At 34.1% G+C, this 24111-nt stretch overlaps 1 protein-coding gene and 1 pseudogene across 9 annotated transcripts in view; one reads left to right on the top strand and one right to left on the bottom strand.

The window, feature by feature from the left end:
* Positions 1-24111, bottom strand: part of FBXW7 (F-box and WD repeat domain containing 7) — a 175699-nt gene that overhangs the window by 74917 nt on the left and 76671 nt on the right. For 4 of the 9 annotated variants that reach the window (XM_023530192.1, XM_011359381.2, XM_011359385.2 and 1 more), the window contains one exon: positions 9717-10292. In XM_023530192.1, coding sequence (XP_023385960.1) covers positions 9717-10223 — 507 coding nt within the window. In that variant the 5' untranslated portion in view covers positions 10224-10292. Of the gene's footprint in view, positions 1-9716; positions 10293-10920; positions 10971-19030; positions 19860-24111 lie in introns of those variants that run through there. The other 5 variants (XM_023530190.1, XM_011359383.2, XR_002780113.1 and 2 more) reach the window with 5 other exon arrangements.
* Positions 12722-12838, top strand: LOC111739189 (annotated as a pseudogene).

The following is a 24111-nucleotide window of genomic DNA, read 5'->3' as shown; positions in this document are numbered from 1 at the left end:
AAGAGACAATATGATAGAGGCCTGTTATCCAAAACATATGAAGAACTCTTAAAATTCAACAATTAGAAAAGATATAACCGAATTCAAAAAAAAAAAAAAACTGTACAGATACCTCACCACCACCGCCCCCCCACAAAAAACCCCATACAGATGGCAAGCAAGCATATGAAAAGATATTGGACATCATGCGTCATTAAAGAATTTCAAATGAAAAGAGTGGGATACCACTACACAAAAAAAACCCAAAGCCAAAACACACTGACATTATCAAATGGTGGAAAAAGGAACTCTCGCTCATTGTTGGTGGGAATACAAAATGGTTTAGGCTCTCTGGGAGACAGTTTGCCAGTTTCTTACAAAATTAAACATACTCTTAGCAACAATCATGATCCAACAATTGCACTCGCTGGTACTTACCAAAAGGAGCTAAAAACTTATGCCTACACAAAAATCTACACATAGATGTTGCAAGAAGCCGGAATGCAAAATAGTGCATACACTGACCCTAGCTATGCAAAATACATATCCATCCATTTTTACATGTTACTTGCCAGTGCTTGGCAATTAACATGTAAAAATGGATTCACTAATTATCTATTGACAAATTATTAGGTATCAGGGTGCCTTATACATGAATTACATTATTAGGAATAGGAGGGAGGTAGAAAAACAATTTTAATACAATGCTATATGAGTCATAATAAATACACCATGGGAACAGAGATGAAGTTGTGACAAGTTTGGGGGACATGAAAACAGATGTTAAGGTGCTGGCTTCATGAGTTATTCCACAACCCACCTCCTTCTAAAATTATTAATACTCTTTCATTAAGTTTTCAAATTTTAACAAAAGTACAACCTAGACCCAAAATGAGATCTGGGTTCAAATCCTAGCTCCATTACTGAACTAGCTGACTGACCATTGACAAATGACTTAATCTCTCGTCACTTGTTTCTCCTCTTTGATGTAGGGATTAAAATTAGAACCTACATACACAAGATTTTTCAGATTAAATGAAATTTTATATATATACATATAAAGTATTTAACAGTGTCCTGGTACATAGTAAATAGTGTTCAATAAATGACTTATTATCATTGTTACTGATATCATCATTATCAATGCTGTCCTACATTGTAATTGTGAAGATCAGAATAACAACAGGTGAGTGCCTGGCTCTACTATACCTCACTAGCACTACGCTGACTACAGGACACAACACTTCAAAAGCAATTTGTCCAGAGAAGGACAACCAGGATGGTGATCATGGAATATGTGTTGATGGCATTTGATCTGGAGAAAAGATTATGGATAAATATGACAGCAATCTTCTCCTATAAGAAGAGCTATGCATTAGATGGAAGAACAAGGACCAAAGAAGAATAACAGATCAACAAAAAGAAATGTCTAAAAAATACAATGTTACTTCACACTGTAGTATACTCTAGTGATGACTTCATTTTCAAGCCCAACTCTATTGATAAAGTAGCTGGGCACAGGTTTGGAACTGGTGATCTCGAAGGTCCCCTCCAATTCGGATTCTATCTCAGAAAACTTAAAATTAGGATGGAAAACCTAAGCAGTTTAAATATATTAATTAATTTGAAGAAATGGGAGGTTGGGAATGGGAGAGGGGATGAAAACACTGGTGGCTTCCTAGTAAAGTGCTTTAGAATTGTACTTTAAAAGACAGACTGAAACTGCTCACAGAAAGATTTTAAAATTAAAGATAGTCATGTTTCATGGAAAGCCAAAAGTGCTATCAAGGCCACTTCAGGTAAGTCTAAAGAAACCACATGGTAAATAAATGTCTTAAAAATAAGGAAAGATACCACCATGCTAACAATTATTCTTCTAATAGTGTGGTAAGTGACCTTAGAGAATTGCCACGTGGCACCTAAGTCCTAAAGGTGTGAAGAATTGGTTATGCAAAGAACTCTTAAAGAGTTCACTGCTTTCTCCACTATATTCTGCTGCATTTTCATGAAGCGATCATTATACGATGCTCTTCCCTGTGAGAGATGTCTTTTTATCCAATCTTCCATTAGAGCATTATACATTATGAAAGCTATCAAAAAAAAAAACAAAAACCACAGACTAAGTAGAGTAAGAATTTGTTTATAGCAGGTATAGTGTTTTCCCCTAATAATAGTTAGCTTGGGAAATTCTGAAGAGTATATTTAAAAAGTAGAAATAATGCCACCACATTCAGAGATAACATTTGGTTTAATTTTTTCTGAACTTTTCTCATGCATATATATAGATTAATGTATGTTTGCTTCGTATTACATACATAGTTTTGAGTTCTACATATTTTGTAAACATTATGTTTGTAATCCCTTTCCTATTATTAAATTTTCTTTAAAACTATGGTTTTCAATGTCTGTACGAGTTACTTTCAATTGATTTCTGCATCTTAGTAACATGGTTCTTAAATTGGGATTTTAACTTCTCCTCAGGGGAGTCTTACTCTAGAACTGCTAACTGGATTATACTATTCCTCAATATAACTATCTTTATATTGAATATTTGACTTTTAAATTAAATTTAAATGGCATATCTATTCATAATTTATAGCCTAGCTTGGGTACATCTTAAGAGCTGAATTGTTCACATTACAATTTGCAAATCTTCAATTCTCAACCTGAACCAGCACTAGAAACAAATATATCAAATTTCCTCTGTTCAAAAATATAAAAGAATTAAATATAAATTCAAGATAAAACTCACAAAAGAGTCACAAGGTAATACCAAATGAACTGTGCAATGTAGAGAATGAACAATGGGTTCAAAAAATTGAATTTTGTAATTCTAAGAAGGTGTAAATATAGACATGGAATTTGGCCTTGGTTTAAAAGGCTCTGGCTAGCTGGAGGGGAGCAAAGTCATTAAAATCAAGTAGAGCATGGAGATGAAATCAGATTGAAAGAAACTATGGTAAGATAATGAAAGACTTCAATGTCCACTTATGAATCTGGCCTCATCAGTGGGAAATGGGGCACCAGATATTTAGATTGAGGTTACAGATCTATACAGAAGTAAAGATTCATTTAAAAACTCATCCTGTCATTCATACTGACAACTCATTGTCAAGGACATGACATTATAGCCTAGTGCAAATAGAAATCTAAGCAAAGATGCTCCTAACATTTTAAAACATTGACTCTCCAATTTTTATCTTACACATATCTGGGGGTAAGAAAATGGAAGTCCAAATGTTCAAGTCTGTTAAACTTTCAGTAGACCAATAGGCTTAGATGAAAAGAAAAAGTCAAACCATTTTCCACCAAATGACCAGAGGACCAGGATATTAGCAAAGATTGCAAATATGGGGAGGAGAATAAAAAATTGGTATGAAGAAAGAAACAGTAGTTTTAAGTGAACCACTTAAAGGTGATGATGCCCAATAGACAAAAAGGCAGACGCGAGACTAGGGAAATGACGAGAGCTTGAGATAATTCTGGAGCTGTCTACCAAGGTTAAAACAGAACCTATCATGATGTATTACTTTATTCTCTTCACACTATCATCCTTATCATCAACAAAAACAACATTGATACAGATTAGGTCATTGCAATTACATACTTATCAAACAATTTGCCTCAGGAACATTTTGGGGATAACTATTTGTGGTATTTGTGGATACATCAGAGAAGTTTATCATCTGCATAAAGCACAAACCAATGAAACACTTAAATTTTTTTTTAATTCTCTATTCTGAGGGAAGACCATTTTTTTGGTCTAAAATGAAAACTGATAAATCAAAATAATCTTTAATTGCTTGCACTGAACCAGATTTAAACATGACCAACATTTTGAGCTATTATGATTTAAAATAATGTTAACAAACATTTTTAAAACTACACTAATAAGAATTCGAAATTGACCATACAATAAAATTCACTTTGGCATTCTATTATAAGATTCACAAAGCATTTAAATATACAAACGTCTTACAAGAAGAAAGTTTAGAGAAATTGACTTAAATTCTAAAAAAAGGAAATGGTACATATCTATCAACTGGAAAGATCTGTAAATAGCACCCCTTTGGAAATTTATGTCCCATTTTTGTTTTTATTAAAGATTGGCCTAGCTTATTATTGTATGCTCCTAATCCACCTGTGTACCCTTTAAAAGTATATGTATTTTTCTCTATTTATATCTTTTTCCACTAGAGGGTGATATGATGAATGAAGTCTAAAGCTCGTAAAAAAAAAAAAAATACATAGATAAATTGATGTCTGCTATGGAGAATGAAGTGTTCTGTGAGTTCAAGGGTAAGGGCTAGGAAACAGAGAGACAAAATGAGGTTGCAGGCCTACATCTGCAAACTACCCGAGTGTCCCAGGCACTACACTACTTGCTTTACGTGTTATTTCACTTAATTCTTACAAAAACTCTGAGAAGTAGGTATTATATAGTCTTATTTTACAAATAAGAAACAGTTCACTGAGATTACTTCTCTAAAGGCAAATCAGAATTCAAGCTCAAATCTGAAAAGCTCTTATCACTCTGTCATGTTAGGGGGAAATCTATCTTCTCCAGTGTGGCCCGTTTCCTCCACTTCTAGTTTCCTCTCTACTTGTTCAAAATTGAGTTAAACTGAGCTGGGTGAATGTTTCCAGTTTGTCCTCCTTCATGAGGGTAGGAGACATGACTGTCCGTTGGGCTGTTTATTAGTGGATGTTATAAGATGACTGCCTTACATAGCACTTTCTATTCTCTGGACATGTCTACACCTAACAAAATTTGAACTTAAGTCTTTTGTCTTGTGAGAACCAGACAAGACCTGGGCCCTTCCTGGAGCAGTCAACACTGTCTCGGTCTCTACTCGATGTCAGATGTTAGCCATATTGTCCTACAAAGTTTCCCAGTTGCTCTGTTTCAAGAGAGTGGCTGGAGGATGGTGGACTAGAAACAATAAACATTTACTTCTTAAAAGATTTTTTAAAACTGTTTAGTTTTAGGATGGGAAAAAAAGACTAATTTGAGGTAGAAATTAAGTTATGTGAGAACAGATGGAAAGCACTTAGACATGAAGGAAGTAGAAATCAGTGCTCAAACATGTTTATGTTTCTCTTCAGGAAAAGCTGAAGAGGATACAAGACCTGGTGTAAGGGTAACCTCATTTGATTTTCATTTTAATAGAAAATGAGTTGTTAACTCTGCATTAAACATATAAAATGAGTCTTAAATATGAGTTGGGCATCCGTTCAGAAAATAAGTTTTATTTTGTTGTTTTGTTTTAAATATGACACAGGAAGTTAAAATCAAAGAATGGGCATTCCTATCTGGGGAAGCAAATTGACTTTAGAATTTGCAGGCAAACTAATCAAATTGATAGAAATAGCCAGCACACAATCCCTGTTAAGAAGCATATCTGATGGACTCTAGAGAGGGTACTGTCTGCTATCGAGTCTCAAATTTCACTGTCATATCTTCCTGTTAGAACTTTAGCCTTGAGTCCTCATATCTTCAATACTGTTTGTTAAATACACAGAGAAAAGCACTTAACTGAGCTCTCTGTGCTTTCCAAAGGGTAGCTCTGGTGATTTCAAATGTGGCATGGCATTAGAAAGCCACCACATTCCACGTAGTCTAGAACCTAAACAGACTTGTAGTTCTGCTGAAAATCTTTAGTAATGTTTGCCAAATTCTACCAGAGGGGGCAGCATAGCACACAGAAAGAAAAGGGTTCTTTTGAAATTAGGTAGATCTAGATTACAATCTCTTGTCACAGTGTGATGTGACAAGTGAGGTGAATCATTTGGTCTCTCTGTAATCTCTGCTTACTTACTGCCATAGGAACTTGTAAACAGTATGGGCTTAATAATCACCAATTCTTGACTGATACTACTCTTGACTTTAAACATTAAGACAGTTTGTGATTTCTAATGTATATTATTTCCATAGGCTCCCAGAAGAACATATCTTTGGTGACTAGAGAAAAAAGAAAAACATTGTCCTAAGAGTTTTGATAGTTTTCAACATACTTTCAAAGAAAAGACCAAAGTAAGGAAGGACCAAAAATGATTTTTTTCATTAATATCATTTTTGCATATAGAGCATGTTCAGGAATGACAATTAAGTAAGTCTAGCTGCCCACAGGGGATGCTTAAGAAACTGCCAAAAAATAACACTGAAAGGTATGTTGGGTAAAACATTTAAAAATGGAATTTTTTAAATAATTATTATACCTCTACTCTTCTCAAAAGTCACAGTTTAAGAGGACTTGAAACTGTGGCCTAGGGTAGTGTTTGCAGAAGTGTCTTATGTGTATAATGATCAAGAACTTAAAACAGCTCCAAAATAAAGTATTTGAAATAATGAGTTTTTCTCTATTTACTGAACTAAATACATTTATATACATGATTAACATTTTCTTTTTTGGTGACATTTTAAAAACGGTGTTGAAAAAGTAAAGTACTCTGGGAATGATCTTGAAGAAGAGTTTCAGGAATGGACAGAAACAATAACAGGCCAATTTCAGATTGAAATCCACCGTCATAGAGGGCATCGCTGTCTTGGGAATCAAATGGTTTTATATTCTTCTTGCCATATTTATGAAGGCAAATGACCTCAACATAAGTATATTAAAAACATGTACACATGTATATACGTGTATATGTACGTATACACACAAACACTTACGCATATCTACCCCTGATGCTATCAATACTCAGCCCACTCCTGGGGCCTTTATGTACAAAACTATAATTTGTATTCACAACTCAAGAGTCACCAAGGAAAAATGACTTAAATTCAGTATAGTTTGTTTTTAAGAAGGTAACTATATAACTATATATAAGACATATCTAAAAGTTCTACTTATGATTTCATTTTGAAGGGAAAAATAAAGCACCATCAAATCTTTATGCTGGAACTTTTCATACCAATCACTACAATGACTTCTTTTGGAAAAAGGTCTGTTCGCTTTCTTGTCTTTGAAATGTCGCAGAAGTTATCGTTTCAGCAAGGCTGTTTTAATTAACTTTCTTAAATAAGATAATGCAATTAAATACTAAACCCCCATTTGTCCAACTGAACCCTCAGAAAAAAAGAGGAGAGATATGAACTCCCTCTTCTCATCTAGTCCGAGGGAGATGGGGACAGAAGCTGGGCACTCTGCTCTGTGAGAGGTCTGCGCCCTACCAACAAAGCAGGGTCACAGGTGCCGGGAGTGTTAGAGCCATGTGGCTGAGATTCCAGATGCTCCATCAGCACCTGGAGAGGGGGTGATGAAATGGATGAAAACCGCAAAAGGAACCACTTTAAGCCAGTTCCTTCTTAGGTCAAACCAACTAAATAAAATATAAACGAAAGACAGGCTAGGGAAATTGAGGATAAACATGCTTTAGAAAGAGTTTATGTTTCACATGCTGAAGCAAAAATGACATAGCAATTCAGGTATTAAGCCAAGTGTCTAAGATATTTCATTCCAGGTCAAGTTAAGTTAAAGGAGAGAATGCTAAATTGGTTTGTATATTGTTTATGGGCTAAGTCAATGATTCACCACAAAATTTAAAAATAAATAAGAGGAGTCAAAAGGATAAATTACTACATTAAAATTTATTTTAATGCCTCTAAAATAAGTTATCATCCAAATTAAAATGTTCCTTTCAAAGAATTATTTAACTCGTAAGTCTATTCTACATAGATATTCACGATTTTTATCTAATTTTCAAATGATAAAGAACCAGAAAGCATACAAACAAAGATTTTGGCCTAGAAACCTGAGTGGGGGGTGGGGGGGAAGGATAGAAGCTGTTACATATCTCATTCATCTTAAGTATAATTCTTTTTACTTTCTCTCTTTGAATAGGCCATTACATAGCAATATTGCCTAAAACACTGATTAAAATAAATTCTAACTCAACAAAAAGGGCATGATGCTATATTAAATTTTCTGTAACAGCATCAAAATACAGAGAAAATAAAATTCAATGTAGAGGAGAAGTTAGCACTTACTTGACTTAGGAGCTAGTCAACAAGACCATGGTATGTAAAGAAAACTCCTATTTCCAACTTTGGTTATGATGGTGGGTGGGGGGTGCATATTCTTTACAACTTAAAATTTTATCATGGAAAACTTTAAACATACTTTGAAAAATATACAGAATAATATCTATGAACGCTCATGTCCCTGTAACCCAGTTTCAACAACTGGCAATTTATGGTCGATCTATAGCCTCCATTTTCTCCCCTGCTGAAGCAAAGCCCAGACACAATATCATTCCATTTTGACTATAATTTGATGGAGGGAGGCAGGGAGACGGGGGACAATACAATAGAAAGATTGGGTAGTAAGAGGAATAATGCTACTTCTTTCTTTCCATAATCTTTGCCCCTTGCCATGACCATAATTTTAAGTGATATGTATCCAAGAACGTTTTGAGGAAAGAAGCCCACATGCCACTTGAAAGAACAAAGTACTGGCAAATACAAATTTACAGCAGCGGCCCAATCACATCCTCGTTCCAGTCCAGATGGACTCTAACGTTTCGTCACCTCCCTTCCTATCCAGTAGCAAAGATAATAAATACTGGACTCAATGACAGTATGACTTGGCTTGTGTATTCCAGGACCTAATCTCTGGCATAGCCTCTAGGAACTACATCCAATGGAACTGTTTTTCTCAGCACTAGATTAATCGCCAAGTCCTTGAGTTGGTAAGATTCCTCCAGTTCAGACAGGAATCTAACTGCCCACCTTTTAAAATACGTCTATGGCTAACTCCAAGGGCTACCATTAGCTAAATGAGATAAGGAGGCAGATACAACACAGTTATCCCCCAGGAATGAGAAGGGAAAGGAAAACTACAGGCAAGGGAAGTCGTGGCAGAAACTTGACAGAAAGTAGGAAATCTAAGTGCCTCTTTCACATCATCTCCTACTTTTCACAGTCAAATATTAACCAGAATGGTTTGGTTACCCTATAATAAATCTTCAAATCCCTTTGAGAAGCAAACGGAGTATTCTACTGAAATGAAGTCAAAGAAAAACCAATTATTCTGCTGTTCCTAAATATTTTAATTTTAATAAATTCTAGAAGAAAGCAAACAGTGAAGATAGCACCATGCATTCTTGTTGTTTTATAATATAGGAAAAATGTTTAATCTTAAACATGCCAGTGTCTAGTACTTCATAATTTTTAAAAATACCAACTCGGATTTCCACAAAACACAAATATTAATATTCGGGCTGTAGTTTCACCTTCTTTAACTACTGAAGACTATTTACAAAGTATAAATTTTAATTATCATAGTCATAGTAAGCAAACCAATTTGGGGTAACTTCCAGTAACTTGTGCCTTGGTGTAACACAAATAAATAGCCCACCCCACCAGCTGCATTTTGTAAATTAGATTTTCACTACTTGATTTACACAAATCATGTTTCATCTCGACTTTCTCCACTGCACACAACCTTACTAATCTCTGTCTCAAGGACAAAATTTATAATAAAATTTTATATTAATGATTTTTTCATCATAATAAATGGGATCAATTACCTTCCCTCCATTTATAATAAAATTATCCCACTATCAGCATTTCTATTTCTAATATTTTCTAATACCTCTGTAAAACAAAAATTAGTTCACTTTATTATTACATATCTAATAATTTTGCAGTAATACAAAGACTGCGAGAAAAGTTTTATTACAATTAATATGGATATGTAAAATGTCTCAAGTGCACAGCAGACAAATATACTCACTTTTGTTGTCTTTGTATAGAATGGGGAGGAGAGTTGGTGAATAGGCAGGTCCACGATACTACTGGAGTTTGTGACACTGTTACTATGTGTATGTTCATCTTCCCTGCTACTGTCATCAGACTGATCAAAATCATCACTCTCCTGGTCCATTTCCTCTTCTTCTTCATCCTCCTCATCTTGTTCCCCAGCATGTTCTTCATCTTCCTCTGGTTCTTCTTGGTTTCCCGAGGAGTCCTCATCTACTGAAATAAATCGATTATTGTTTTCTTCCAGTTGTCCTTGCTGGGAATCATTTTGGTCTCTGGGTCTAGGTTCTGCTCCGACGACTTCACCATTCCTCGCGGTGTGTTCCTCCTCTTGTTGTCTTTGCTGCTGCTGCTGCTGCTCCTCCTCCTCTACCACACGATTCATCTGTTCCTCATCTGCCTGGCTTGAGGAAGGGTTACCTCTCAGAGAGCCTCCAGTTCGTCGTCTTTTGCTGCCCACAGAGAGCAGTTCCTGATTCATTTCCAAAAGCCAGCTTGCCACTTCTTGGACCTTGGCTAGACTATCAGAAGATGCAAAGGTTTTCACATTCTGTAGGGAAAAATGGAGGGGGACAAAAAAGGTTTGTACAATCTACATTATTTTCTACTTTCATGTTTTATGTCTATATTCCAAATTTCATTAAAGATTACAAAAAGTATTTGATGACATTGAGACATTAAGATGTTCTTTAGGAATCAACATAAAAGGTTTAAACTATAAAAGCTATAAGACTTTATAAAGACATACACAAAAATTACATTATCAGCTTTATTTTAATCTCCTTTTAAAAATTAATTTTAGAATGAAGCTTAATTTAGTTGCTTTGACCAATAAAAACAATTTAAAATTTTAGATTAGCAGTTCATAAAACTATATTTTTTGTAAAATTTCCACCAAATGTTAGGGAGTGTATCACAAAAAAAAAACTTTCTAATGCTCAGTTAAGTTCAGGAAATGCTGAGGTAAACCAAGTTAAAAAGGCTTTTTTACTCTAGGAATTTCCCAAACTTCTCTAATCACAGAACCTTGCCTTTAGATTTAGTTTTCTGACAAGTACCACATAGAATTACTATGAGTTTCACTTTAACAAGGAATACAAATCAACTAGACAGCAAATAAACAAAAAAAAAAAACAACAACACTTTTTTTAATGAGAAAAAAGTTCATAAGATCATACCCTCTGACCCAGTAACTCCACTTCTGGCAATCTATCCTAAGAAAGTAATCCTAAAACAAACAAAAAAAATTATGCAGAAGATGCTCACTGCAGCTTTATCCATGAAAACAAAAAATAAAAATAAATGTAAATAAAAATAATCAAAACCTAAATGTCCACGACAAAGAAATCCATGAGATAGGATATATACAATACAATCCCTAAACATGATTTTCCATTAAAAAAAATTGTAAAAACATGGATGTTTATATTATACTATGCTAAGAGCGAAATGCAGGAAATTATACGATCACAGCATGATTTTTAAACTGCATAAAGACTAAAAGACAATATACCAAAATATAAACTTCATTTAGGCAATGGCATTATAAGGTGTTTTAAATTTATTTTTTACATTATATCTCAAATTTTATATATCAAGCATAATTACTTCAATGTTTTTTAATGTAAGCTCTAAAATTTGATCTGACAGAATCTTTTCATAATGTTTATTCTTAAATTTCATTCTTTGCAGATATCTATATGGACATATTCAAGGTTATATTAAAATAATGTCAACACATTACACAAGTTCATCTTTTAAAAATATCTTTTAGATTTGCAGGATATAAGAAATACATATACATTTTCTATCATACCCTAAGAGTAACTACATTATATCACAATGGTTCTTAGATAAAACAGTCTTATCTACTTTTCCATCCCTGGCGACTAGATGATTAATTCCCTAGAGTCTACGGTTCTCACTGCAACCTTTGAAATGGGGTTTAAAAAGTCTGAAAAATAGTTTTAAAATAGCAATATTTCATTTTCTATAATCTATAGTAAGAAATAAGCTGTGGTGGGGGTAGGGTCTTTAATTCTAATTACATCAGAAATGTTAAGTGTAGAAAGAGAAGAGTTCCAAAAATTGAGCCCTGCGGCACTGCACCATTCTGAAAGAAGGACCAGCAAAGATGACTACGAAGAAATCCCAAGAATGAGTGGTTTTCTTGATGCCCACACAGAAAGCATCTCCAGTAGGACAAAGCAAATAATGATAACCATTGCTGATAGATAAAAGATGAAGATAAAGAACTGACCATTGGCTACAGCAACAGAAATGTCACTAGGAACAGGAGCAATTTTTTGTAGTTGAAGTCTGATTAAAGGAGATTTAAGAGACTGGGAAAAGAGAACAGAAATGATCAACATGGAAAGATTAGAAGTTGGCTGCAAAAGTGAACAAAAAAGTGGTATTGGTAGGAAAAATGAGGTTGAGAAGTTTTTTGAGTCTTTAAGATTGGAGAACTAGTGGCATATCTGTATAATCACAAGAATGATTTAATATAAAACAAAAGGTTGACAATGTAAGCAAGAAAGAGAAGAAATGATGACATGGTGTCCTTAAGAAGTTAAAAGGGGATGAGAAAGAATTCAAAAGTGGAAGAACTTCATTTATGTTAATAGATGGAAAAGTAGAGTGGTATTATAGTATAGGTACTTTTAATTTATTTCATTTTACCATATTTCTTAATGTGGAAACAGCTGGAAGTAGGTGGGTTTTTATAGTTGTGGGAGTTTTTGGAAGTTCTCATTCCTTTTCTTTTTTTTTTTTTTTAAGTGGTTAAAGTAGGAAGCAAGGTCATCAGCTACGAGCAATTTGGGGAGAAGTATTAGAAATTTGAAGAGAGAGGTATGAAACAGTCCTCTAAGGAGAAAGAGAGTTTTCCTTGGTTAAAGTGATTTTGATGATCATATGTAATCAATAAACTATGATGCAATATATTTATTAAATGTGGCTTTTAAAAGTCAAGTGGTTCTCTTCAGCCATGCCACCCTGAACAAGCCTGATCGTCTGATCTCGGAAGCTAAGCAGGGTCGGGCCTGGTTAGTACTTGGATGGGAGACCACCTAGGAAGACTGGGTGCTGTGGGCGTAAAAAATTAAAAAGTAAGGGATTGTAAGCTGACAAGGTCCTTGCAATCTGTGAGGTCAACCAAGGGTTGCCTTGAAAAAAAAAAAAAAGTCAGGTGGTTCTTCTTTAAATCTCAGGCAAGCACAATACAAAATTTCTGTTTGAAGTAGAATGAAACCATCAAATATAAATAACTGTAACAGTTTTGAATAAAGGTAGAGGGTCAAGTTCCTTAGAAAAAGCACATTAAATATATCCATTATTTTCAGAAGATAAACTCCAGAAAATAAAGGTCATCAAAATCTTACTAGGAAGTATATGTCAAAGACAAACTGAAAACATCACAGGAAAACAGGTTAAAATTAAGATCTTGAAAAACACTGACCTAAATCACAAATGAATATGTATATGTAGCATCTCAATGTATATAAAGGTAAATCTGTTACACATAGATTTTCTTCAAAGAAAGAATCAAAATCTTGCTTTAGTAACTGTATCTAAGGCTAGCTGTCCTAAGACTATACTAACAAGAACATGTTCCACTTGCATATTTATGCATAAAACAGCATGAAATCAGAGACACTGCCTGTGACAATGCAGACCCTAAGCAAATTGCCCTTTGTGTGTCCAACCTAAACAGGCATATTTTTACAAGATTAAAACATATTTTTACAAGATCAAAACAGGTTTAGCTTACAAAGTGAAAAGATGAGAGAACAAAGGTTATAAAACAAGTCATAAAGAATAGCAGCCCGCCTACCAAAAAAGAGAAAGTTTATGACTGGCATTTCTAAAATAGTACTAGAACTGGGCATCAGCTGAATAGTAGTTACCAATTATGAATATTAAAAATTCAAATCATTGTGTAATTTTAGTATTATATTGGGGGAAACAGAAAAAAAAAGTGTCCTAATTTAAGCAAAGTTAACTGACTCATATTTACAGTGTGACATGTAAATAGCTTTCAAATAATACAGATTCTTATACATAGACCTGATTGAAATTGTAAATCCAAAGAGAAGAATCAGATTTAAAGCACAGCTAATATAAACAATAACAGAGAAAAGCCAATGACAGGAATTCCAGAATATTAGAAGAGTCTGAAAATATCTAATTGATAGACGTATTAAACTGATTTCATGTAGATATATACTGGATTGGATTTTTCTGACCCATTTTGGGAATGGAAATGAGATTGAATATACAGGAACGAGGGGAAATTTTTCATTTTCTGTTGGTATTCATAAATTTAAAATTAAACAAAAAAACAGCATTTCTTAAAAATTAGTTCTAATAATAACATATTAAGTAAGCTAATGACCTAATTAAAATAATAAATATTTATCCAATAATTAATAGAAAATCAGAATCAAATACTAAATACTTTTAAGGGAAGAAAATACTTTTTTAAAAATAGTTTACAAAACCCCACATTAAAAAAGAAAAATTAAGCACCCATGATCTAAAAATTGAAATCGCCATATAGAAAAATTAATAATGTATTATCAAAAGAATGCATATTTTTGCTTTTTAAAATTCTAATTCTAAACTTTTTAAGAGAAAAATTTTGTATAATTTCAGATACTGTGTCATATGAAATACAAATATCAATAAACAGAATCCTAAAAAGTAAAACCCAAGGTAAAATGCCAGGATGATCTTTTATTTCTTCTTACCAGTAAAAGTATATAATGTCAAGATACATCAAATATGTAACATGTTTTTATCAATAACTACTGAGATTGCACTGAGGTCAATAAAATAAAATCTGATGGCTAATATATTGACAAAAAATTGTACGATTTCTTTGAAAATTGGGCATAACGAGAATGGGAATGATTCAAACTCAGGAATAATATGATAAAAGAAAACCACAGAAATTTTAAATTGAAAAGTTCCTCACTTCACTGACAAGGCAATCGAGGCTCAAAGAGATTAAGTAAATTGTTCAAGATCCGCTAGCTTCAAGCAAAGCTAGGACCAGAAAAGGACACTCAACTGAGTTTTCTTATAGGTGCCTCAGTCTACATAACCACAGATGACAAAACCCTAAAAGAATATTATTCTCTAACATTGATATTGCCTTCTTTTCCAAAACCAGAAGCACTACAATGCTTAAAGATTATTATTGTAAAGCAAATATTTACTGAACATTCGGTATGTTTCAGACATATTAATTTTCTAAAGGATAATACTTTGAAATGTTTCTTTAAAAGTTAATCAATGGCTTTTAACTTGACCAGAACCCACGGTAAAATTAGATTTTACACTATAATTCTGCATGCATGTATTTAAACAGACCTAAAACAATGATTTCAGAGAGAGAGAATTATAAAATGTTTCAGATACCTAAAGTCTCTATAAATCAACACCCTTAATTAAACACAGTCTATTCTCATTATTTATGGTAACTGTGTTCTATAAAGTTGCCACAGATCCTGAACCACTGTTCCTAGAAGAATCACAGGGTTAAGGTCCTGTGAGCCTCTAGTCACAACATTCTTACCGATTGATCAATACATAATCTTTTCCTGTGTGGGTTTCTACTTCAAAGCATGCTGTTTGATACATATTTCTCATTCAGTAACACTGAACTCACCGTCAACAGCACCATATAACTCATGCCTGAACAAAGGTCAGGTTCTCCATAAGGCAATCACAACACTAGACAGCACCTTAGCCATTTTAAACAGTAAAATCACCAAAAAATAAAATCTTTCAGTGAAAAATGTTTCACTAAATAGACTAGGGAAAGGACACTTGTATATAGTATAAGAGGTGAAACAAGCAGGCATTGTTGCCTTGTTTGACCTCAGCTGGGAATATGAGTGTAAGGTAACTCAAATTTTCTTACCCTTTGTGTGTGTACATGTCCATAAATGACTGTAAAAGGATCACAAGTACTGATTTTGGTGTTAAAAATAAATTTTAGTGAGTCATGAATTCATAAATACAGAATCTGCAAATAATTAGGATGGACTATATCTACTTTATCTAAATCTTCTAGACAGAGCACTGTTTGCAATGCAGGAATCACACAGTACTTACTCTGAGATACCAATGCAGAAGCCACACCTATTGTTATGGTTCTGGTAACCTAACAAAGGATAAATGATTAGAGAAACTAAAAGCTCCGATACGAATATTCAACACTAAAATTTTAAAATAAATCAAAAATTCAGATGGCCCATATTAAATAAAATTGGACTTCGTATAAAGTTATCACTGGAGGAAGACAAGGGGGTAGAGTTTCACTTGTTCTTTTGTAAGTGAGGAGAACAGTGTTATTCTTGGTGGGTCTTTCACTGTGGTGTGAAGTCCAGAGAGGCCGTGAGCTAAGGGTACTTAAAGGAAGAGACGCCTACAGTCAGCTCCATCCCAAGGTGAAGAAATATAATAATTTTGCTCTTCAAAAAATTCAAAATTAAGATTATTTAAATAAAACAAAACTACTCCGTGACTTTCCCCAAGTCCCAGAAAATACAGGGTAACTTTTTGGTCATTTTACCTGTTCATTCAGTGGACTTCAGACCTTATTTCAGTGCTTTATTTTTTTTTTTTAACTAGCTCTTCACAAACCTTGCTTTTCAAAAGATTTTTGATTCTCTAAAACCATACGAACTGCTCGTTAGAATGCTTAAAGGAATGGAATCAAAGTGGGCACAGTACACATGTTAAAAGAACTGAGCTCTGAAAGCCTGTCTCAGAGTGAACTAGATTGTGAGACTCAAAGCTTACAATCACAGGAGACTGAGGAATTCTGGTTACACTAATAAAACAAGGGGTGACTTGCTTTATTGCTAAATTGCCAAAGCTTCCCAATGACTGCAGTATTAACATTTTTGGAAGTTATATGACAGGCAAGATCCATTAGGCTTGAGCTACATAGTCATTTAAGCTTTAAGTTGTAGATGGCAAGGAAAAAAACCACATTGTACTTATCACTGGAAGGATAACTCAAAGCTTGCAATCATATTCTGCAAGCAGTTTAGGATTTTTACTAAGTCCTAAAAGAGCCTCCCTAATCACCAGGAGTCCTCTTCTGGCCACACTTCCTTACTAAATAATACTCTGACTTCATATTGTAGTTCTCTATGCTCCAAATTAACAATTTATTTGTTAATTACTATGGTCAAACTGATTAGTAGTAAGTATCTGGAATACATGATAAAGTAAGTCAAATCATCCTGCTACTCAAATTCCACCAAAAGCCTCCCATCTTCCTCAGAATAAAAGTTTTTTGTTCTTTTTATGGTTACCTGTTAGATCCTATATGACTTACACACATCCCAACAGTAGAACGTGAGTTCACGTTCTACTGTTCTCTTTTTCACTATGCTCCACTCTTTCTGTTCTAGTTCTTTCTTAAAGAGGAAAATATGCTGCTACCTCAGAGCCTTTGCACTGGCTACTCCCTCTGCCTAAATGCTCTACCCCAAATTATCTGCATGGTTCTTCCCACTACTTCCTTCAGGACTCTTTCAAATATCTCCTAATCATTGACATTAACCATCCTATTTAAAATAATAATTCCTTGCATCGCATTCTCTTTTCCCCACTGCACTGCACAAAAGCACTGGAATAGTGCCAGCTGTATAAATGTCTATCTATCTATCCATTTATTCATGTTTTGTCTGCCTGTTCCCATTAGGATTGATGCTCCATACGGGAAGAGACTTTCCTTTTCACACTGCTATCTTCGGCACCTACAAAAATGCTTCGCTCAGGCCCTCAAAATGTTTCAGGTCCTCAAAACATTTGTTTGGTGAGTAAATAATTATTAAATCTTTTTAAAGCCAGTCATGTGCTGAGCGGTCTTTCTTCACTAAAGAAGAACTTCAAGTCAGGCCACAAATACAACATCAATTGTTTTAAACACATTTTTTTTAAAGTTGGAGCCTGTACTAAATGAGTCACATGTAGTACTTCTGAAATTGATAGAGTATAAATATAAGACCAACATTTATTTATAAATCATCTTCTAAGTCATAAAAATCATTTTTATCTCTTTACTAAATTTCTTATTTTCAGCACAGGCTGTAAAAAAACAAATATATGACTAAAAAGACTAATGCTTCAAAAGCACTTAGTTTTTTGAATAATTCTAATTCCACAGCTCCTATACTGCTGCTCACCGGAAAATCATATATAACTCAAGGCGAAAATCCAGCAACTACAAAATTGGCTGAACAAATCCTTAGTAATGCAGATTAACAAAATCAACACCAAATGAATGATATGGGGAATATTATCATACAAACAGTAAGTATTCCTTAAGTTTTATGGTTCAGAATTGAAAATTTTAAATCCACATGCCCCACCAATCATACGCATCTTTAACTAGAAAGGACACAAAACATCATTCCTCAGTCCACATGGCAATACCTATTTTTTAAGTTATTTAACTTACAATACATATTTTTGTTTGGCCAAATTTCATTCCCATTCAACTCTACTACCTCTGCGATCTGTATTCACTCCATTATAACTAAACTTTAAACTGGTGTTAAACATCAGTGGATCTTCTACCATTTTTATAAGCTTTTTACAATATTGAACAAACACTTTGTCTTCTTTACAACTCTCTTGTCCCTTAGTTTCCCTTGACATCATCCTTTTCTTGGTATCTCCCCTCAGGCAACACTGCTGTTTTCCACTGCCCGCTCCTTCCTTCTCTGCAGTTTCTTTGAAACCTAGGGCTTCAAATATAGTGCAGAAGCTATGACAACCAATTCTATTATCTCCAGCCAACTCCTCTACTGAGCCTATTAGTCTTACCAAGATGTCCCACAGTCACCCCAATTCATTCTTTTTAAACCCAAACTCCTGTTTACATATACATATTCTTGAGACACAAATTTGTTCTTAGAACCTATTTTCTCTACGTCACTGAATGAAACCATATTCTAGCCAGTTGCAGATTTAAGAAACCCAGATGGCTCTTCCTCTCTCTCTTATTGCCCCCTCCCCAACAATTTAGTCCTAAAACCATGATATGGAGCCAAGCAAGTTAGATATATGTGTGGGAAGGAGGGCTGAGCAGAATGAGAACATCTGTTTGGGTAGGGGTGTCGAACATAAGCAGGGTAAGAATGGTGACAGCAGGATGATGTCAAAGTCCAAATGGTGACCATAGTGGAGCCCTGCTCAATATTCTTTCGACAGAACCTGCTGTGAGGAGCAGAGCTGCTTGACAGCCCCCAGCTACCTCACCTTGGAATCCACTGCAACATTCAGACCTGGCCATGCCTTCGCTAGTCTTCTCCCAGCAAACGACAGAACATGTTGAGAATGCTCCAACAGCCAACTCTGAATGGGGAACTCCCTGCACATCAAATCTTGTGTTGACATCTGTTTCTCTGAGAACCTGAATTGACACAGAAGGCAGAAGGCATCCATGTACTCTGGTGTCAAAAACTCTTGGGATGAAATTAAAAAGTTCTGGAAGACGCTACAAAATGGTTAACTTCATTAAACAAAGGTCATTTCACTCCAGAATGTTTAAAGAATGTCTCCTACTACATAAAGAAATCCAGTGGCTTAGCAGAGGAAAAGTTCTCAACAGGGTATTTGAGCTGAAAGGGATCCTTTTATGACAAAATAAGACTAGATTTTGTTGAATACTTTGAAGGTGAAGAATGGCTGCAGAAACTAGTCAATGTAGCACTTACTCTTCAGTCCCTGTAACGTATAAAGAAAATGTTTTTGACGTCAAGGAACAAGTTTCTTGGATTTAAAAGGAAAATGCGCTTTTGAAAAACATCACGTTACAAAAACAAATCTTGAATTGTGTCCTCTGCTGCTTGGGCTTGAGTGAAGAAGGATATCAGGAGTCTCAAGTCTTATTGGAAAGCATCAGGAGAAGCTGCAGAGCAAAACTGAGCAGATTTTCCTTCCCTTTCAACACAAGTGTATCACTGGTGAACTCTGCTTTTGAATCTTCTCATTGTGAGAATTTGACTTGAGAAAAAAGGAAGAAGAGCTGCGGTCTTATACATTCAAGATGAGTTTTACTGATCTGCCCCAGACAAGTTCTGGATTTCTGTGAAAAAAAGAATATCCTGCTATTTGTAGGAAAACAAACATTATGCTGCAGTTTTTAACTTCTCACACATTAAAACAATCTTTTTCTTATTCAATGAAAATCAAGAGTAAGCCAAGAAATGCTCTCATTTCAGTCGTAAAGGGAAATTTTATGTGTTCACTTAACTCATGTTTGACCCTGAATTGGTATTTGTGAAGCAAATAACAGCATAGGAGGTAAATACAATTTTTACATTAAAGAGATAAGTTAAAGAGGTAAATTCATAGTAAAGAGGTAAATATAACTTTTGTTTTTAAGATTAAAAAAACATTTTTATGCATATATGAGCCTATAAAAAAAATGATCTTCTAATTGCTAGGCCTACATTTGAGCCTAATCATGTCACTGAGTTAAGGAAATGTTTTTCAAAGTCTTGTATAAAATTATATCTAGACAATATTTCTATTCACACTGCTTTGGCTAATGGTTTTAGAATTACTATTCAACATTGTCGATAAAATTTTCAGGTTGTAAATAACATTAAAATCAATTTACAACCCTTATTTAAATTAAATTTGCTGCGCTTACATTAAAAAAAATTAAGTCCTATTTTGGCTTAAACTAGTTCTGCAAAATTTATTACATTTCACATAAGTCTGTAAAATTTGTGAAAATATACAAAAGATTAATTTCAAGAAAGGTAAGCTAAGCTCAATTACCAGGAGGCTGTATTTTACCTCAAGATAAGTTGGCTAAAATGTTGTTTTTAGTTTTACAAATTGGGGAGAAACTACTCTTGATGTATTATATCATATTTGGATCTTATATAGTAGAAACTTGTGGTAAGACCTATTTGGGTAAGTTAAAAAGACAAAGTAGTAACGTAAGAAAAGAAAAAAAACAAGAGTTTCTGTTACCTGCTCTATTAACATATTATAGCTGATATTCTTTGTGGGAAGGGGAACAACACAAAAAAAAGAGGCTAATGAATTTGCCAATATAAATAGATCCACAGAAAAAGAACATTCTCTACTCAAAAGAGCACTGACAATTATCTACGAATTATTTTATCTACAACTTACTGACCAAGCTAAGGTACCATGAAGTATAGATATAATAATTTTTATGTAGGAGTTAAGATCAGAAAATTATGTTGTGTTCCTTCCCCCAGTATGAAAAGATTGAGAGGCTGAAAGTGAACGTCACTAATGGGACAAACTGAAATTATGTTTACCTAATAGGAAGCAATGAGAATAACGCAGATGTGATGCTATTTCTGCCAAAGATGAATCGCTGATGAGAAAACATTAGACAAACTCAAATTAAGGCTCCTTGTTCAAAATGACCAGCCTGTAATCTTCAAAAGTGTTAAAGGAATGAAAGTAAAGAACAGATCAAGGAACTGTTCCAGATACATGACAAGTAAATGCAACCCGTGGTTCTGAATGAAATCTTTTTGTTATACGAGATATTATTTGAACAATTGGTGAAACTTGAATGGGGTCTGAGGATTGACAATCTAATGCCAACATCTTGATTTTAATGGTTATGTTGAGATTATGCAGGAGAATGTCCTTGTTTACAAAAAATACAAACTCAAGTTTCTGGGGGAAATAGATGGTGCATCATCTTGGCAACTTATTATTAAATAGTTCTGGAGTAAAATAAATTCTTAGTACTATACTTGGAACTTTTCAAAAATCTGGAGTCATTCTGGTTCCCATCATCTGTTATAAACTACATTTTTGCTTTGTTCCCAACACTTTTGTCACTCATTCTTATCATCACTAAATCTTCCTAAGTCTGCATCTTAAGTAGCTCTACAATCAATCCCACTTCTCTGGTAGTATTTAATAAACAGATACCATTGGTCTCTTGCCCAAACTATTTGAATAGCATCACTAGTAATCTCCTTATCTTTTGTCTATTACCCCTCTCATCTACTCTCTATGCTGCTGCCAGAACATCAAATGTCAACACCTCAGTGGCAGTTTCCAAACTTTTTACACGCTGAACCCTTCGCTCAATGAAGGCAAAATATTAAACAGGTAAAGAGAGAGCTTGTCAGAAGACGGGCGACAGGAGAAGAGGACAATGTGTACAGAGAGTTAGTAACCCCTGAGTGACTCAGAACTTTTGAAAACTACTATTTTATAGGATAAATCTAAATTCCTAGACACAGTACACAAAATATTCCTAATCTTCATCTCTATCCTTCTTCAATACACACTGGTTTGTCTTAAGCTGTACATTACCTAACAATACCGTATTCTCCCAATATGCTGTGTTCTCATATGTCTGTCTTTACCTTTGCAAATGACGTTTCCTTCTCTTTGACATATTTCTTTGCTCGCCATTTACCAACCCTATCTGGCAATGTAAGTCACCTTCCCTCACTCTTCTATTCTTCTGTGTCATAGAACTTGCTGTAATTGGCAAGCATAAATCTTGAATACAAGGACCTCCCATTTGTACTTATAAAAAGGGCAGAAAATATTGGTGGAATATTTTGAGAAAAGTTAGAGAATATACAAAAGAACGAAATGCAGTGACACTCAGGTGTTCAAAGGGGCAAGCTTAAGCATAGAGGACAGACTTGATTAACATACTGTGAATTATCTTTTTTGTACATCTTATAGGAAGTAGTAGGCTCAAAAAGTGGACATGTTTGCTATTTCAAGTGTCTCACCTAATATCATGAAGAAAACAGGAACTACTTTTACTTTCTCCCTTTTATGTTAACTGATACCACATATCAAGTATATATTACAATTCTGGGCTTAAAATGCAGGGATACACCAATGCATATACATGCACAATAAATAGCTTTTTTCACATTCAGAAAGTGATAGTTAATTGCCCATATAACTCTATTATTGTCCATATACTCTATTACTTCCTATAATTTCTGAAAGTGTTAACCAACCAATACATATAAAATTCATAGGGTAGTTTTTCATTTCCTAGAATATATTCAAAAACTTTTCTCATAAATGGTAAACTAAAAAGTGTGGTAAATACAGATTTATCATGTGAAAATGTAAGTGTCCATCTTAAATTGTTAACAGATATTTCTATTTCTTTGTATTAGTTCAAGATAGAAGTCTATTTCTGGAAGAAAAAAAACCCTATGACTAAACAAATTGATTTAACATCATCTCCTTTAAACTGACTTGACCTGGAATGAAATATCTTAGATACTTGGTTTAATATCTGAATTGCTTTATCATTTTTGCTTCAGCATGTGAAATGTAAACTCTTTCTAAAATACGTTTATCCCTCATTGATCCCTCCTTTTAGGTGTTTTAGGTAGAATACTGATGTCATAATGACTTGGAGCAGAAGGGGCGTCAGTTGGGTTTATACAAGGAAGCTGAAATCTATGTAAGAAAGGTCAACAATCACAGAAGTCATTCATGTACTAATTCCGTCATTCATCAGTCAAATATTAATTGAGTGAAAATAATGGGTGAAAGACTAACAAAAGACTAGAAGACATAAAAGGGTTGACACATGAAAAGGTGCTCAATAGCATTAGCTATCAAGAAAATGCAAAACAAAACCACAGTGCAATACAACTTCCCACCTGTAAGAATTGCTAAAAATTAAAAGAGACCAAACAACACCAAATGTTGGTGAAAATAGGAAGCAACTGAAAGAAACTCTGATACATGGTCAGTGGGAATTTAAAATGGTACCACCCCTGTAGAAAACAATTTGGCAGTTTCTTATAAAAACACACACACCCTTACATTCCTTACCCAAAAGAAATGTCCACAAATAGGTTGGCATAAGAATGCTTATAGAAGCTTTATTCAGAATAACCAAAACTGAAAACTCAAATGTTCATCAACAGAAGAATGAATATATAGAGATGTATTCAAATAATAGTACACAAAAATAAAAAATACATTTCTGATACATTCAAAAACATGGATGTCAGAAACAGTATGTTGAATGAAAATAGCCAGACAAAAAAAAAGCAACACTATATGATTCCATTTGTGTTTAAGAACACACAAAACTAATTTACAGTGATAGTAAGCAGAACAGTAGTTGCCAAAGTGTAGACCGAAATGAATGGAGCATGAGGGAAATTATGGAACTGACAGAAACATTCTATTTTGATTGAGGTGCTGGTAACATAGGTATATATGTCTGTCAAAATTCATATGTGCATTTTACTTTATATAAAAAGCACTTACATTAAAAATGTATATGTTAATTGAGGACAATATAAAAACTTCTCTACCTTCTTTGACTCTCCCAC

This window comes from Pteropus vampyrus, unplaced genomic scaffold (assembly GCF_000151845.1).
Source record: "Pteropus vampyrus isolate Shadow unplaced genomic scaffold, Pvam_2.0 Scaffold47, whole genome shotgun sequence".
Classification (NCBI taxonomy): Eukaryota; Metazoa; Chordata; class Mammalia; order Chiroptera; family Pteropodidae; genus Pteropus; species Pteropus vampyrus.
This window is presented reverse-complemented; position numbering and strand designations above follow the sequence as displayed.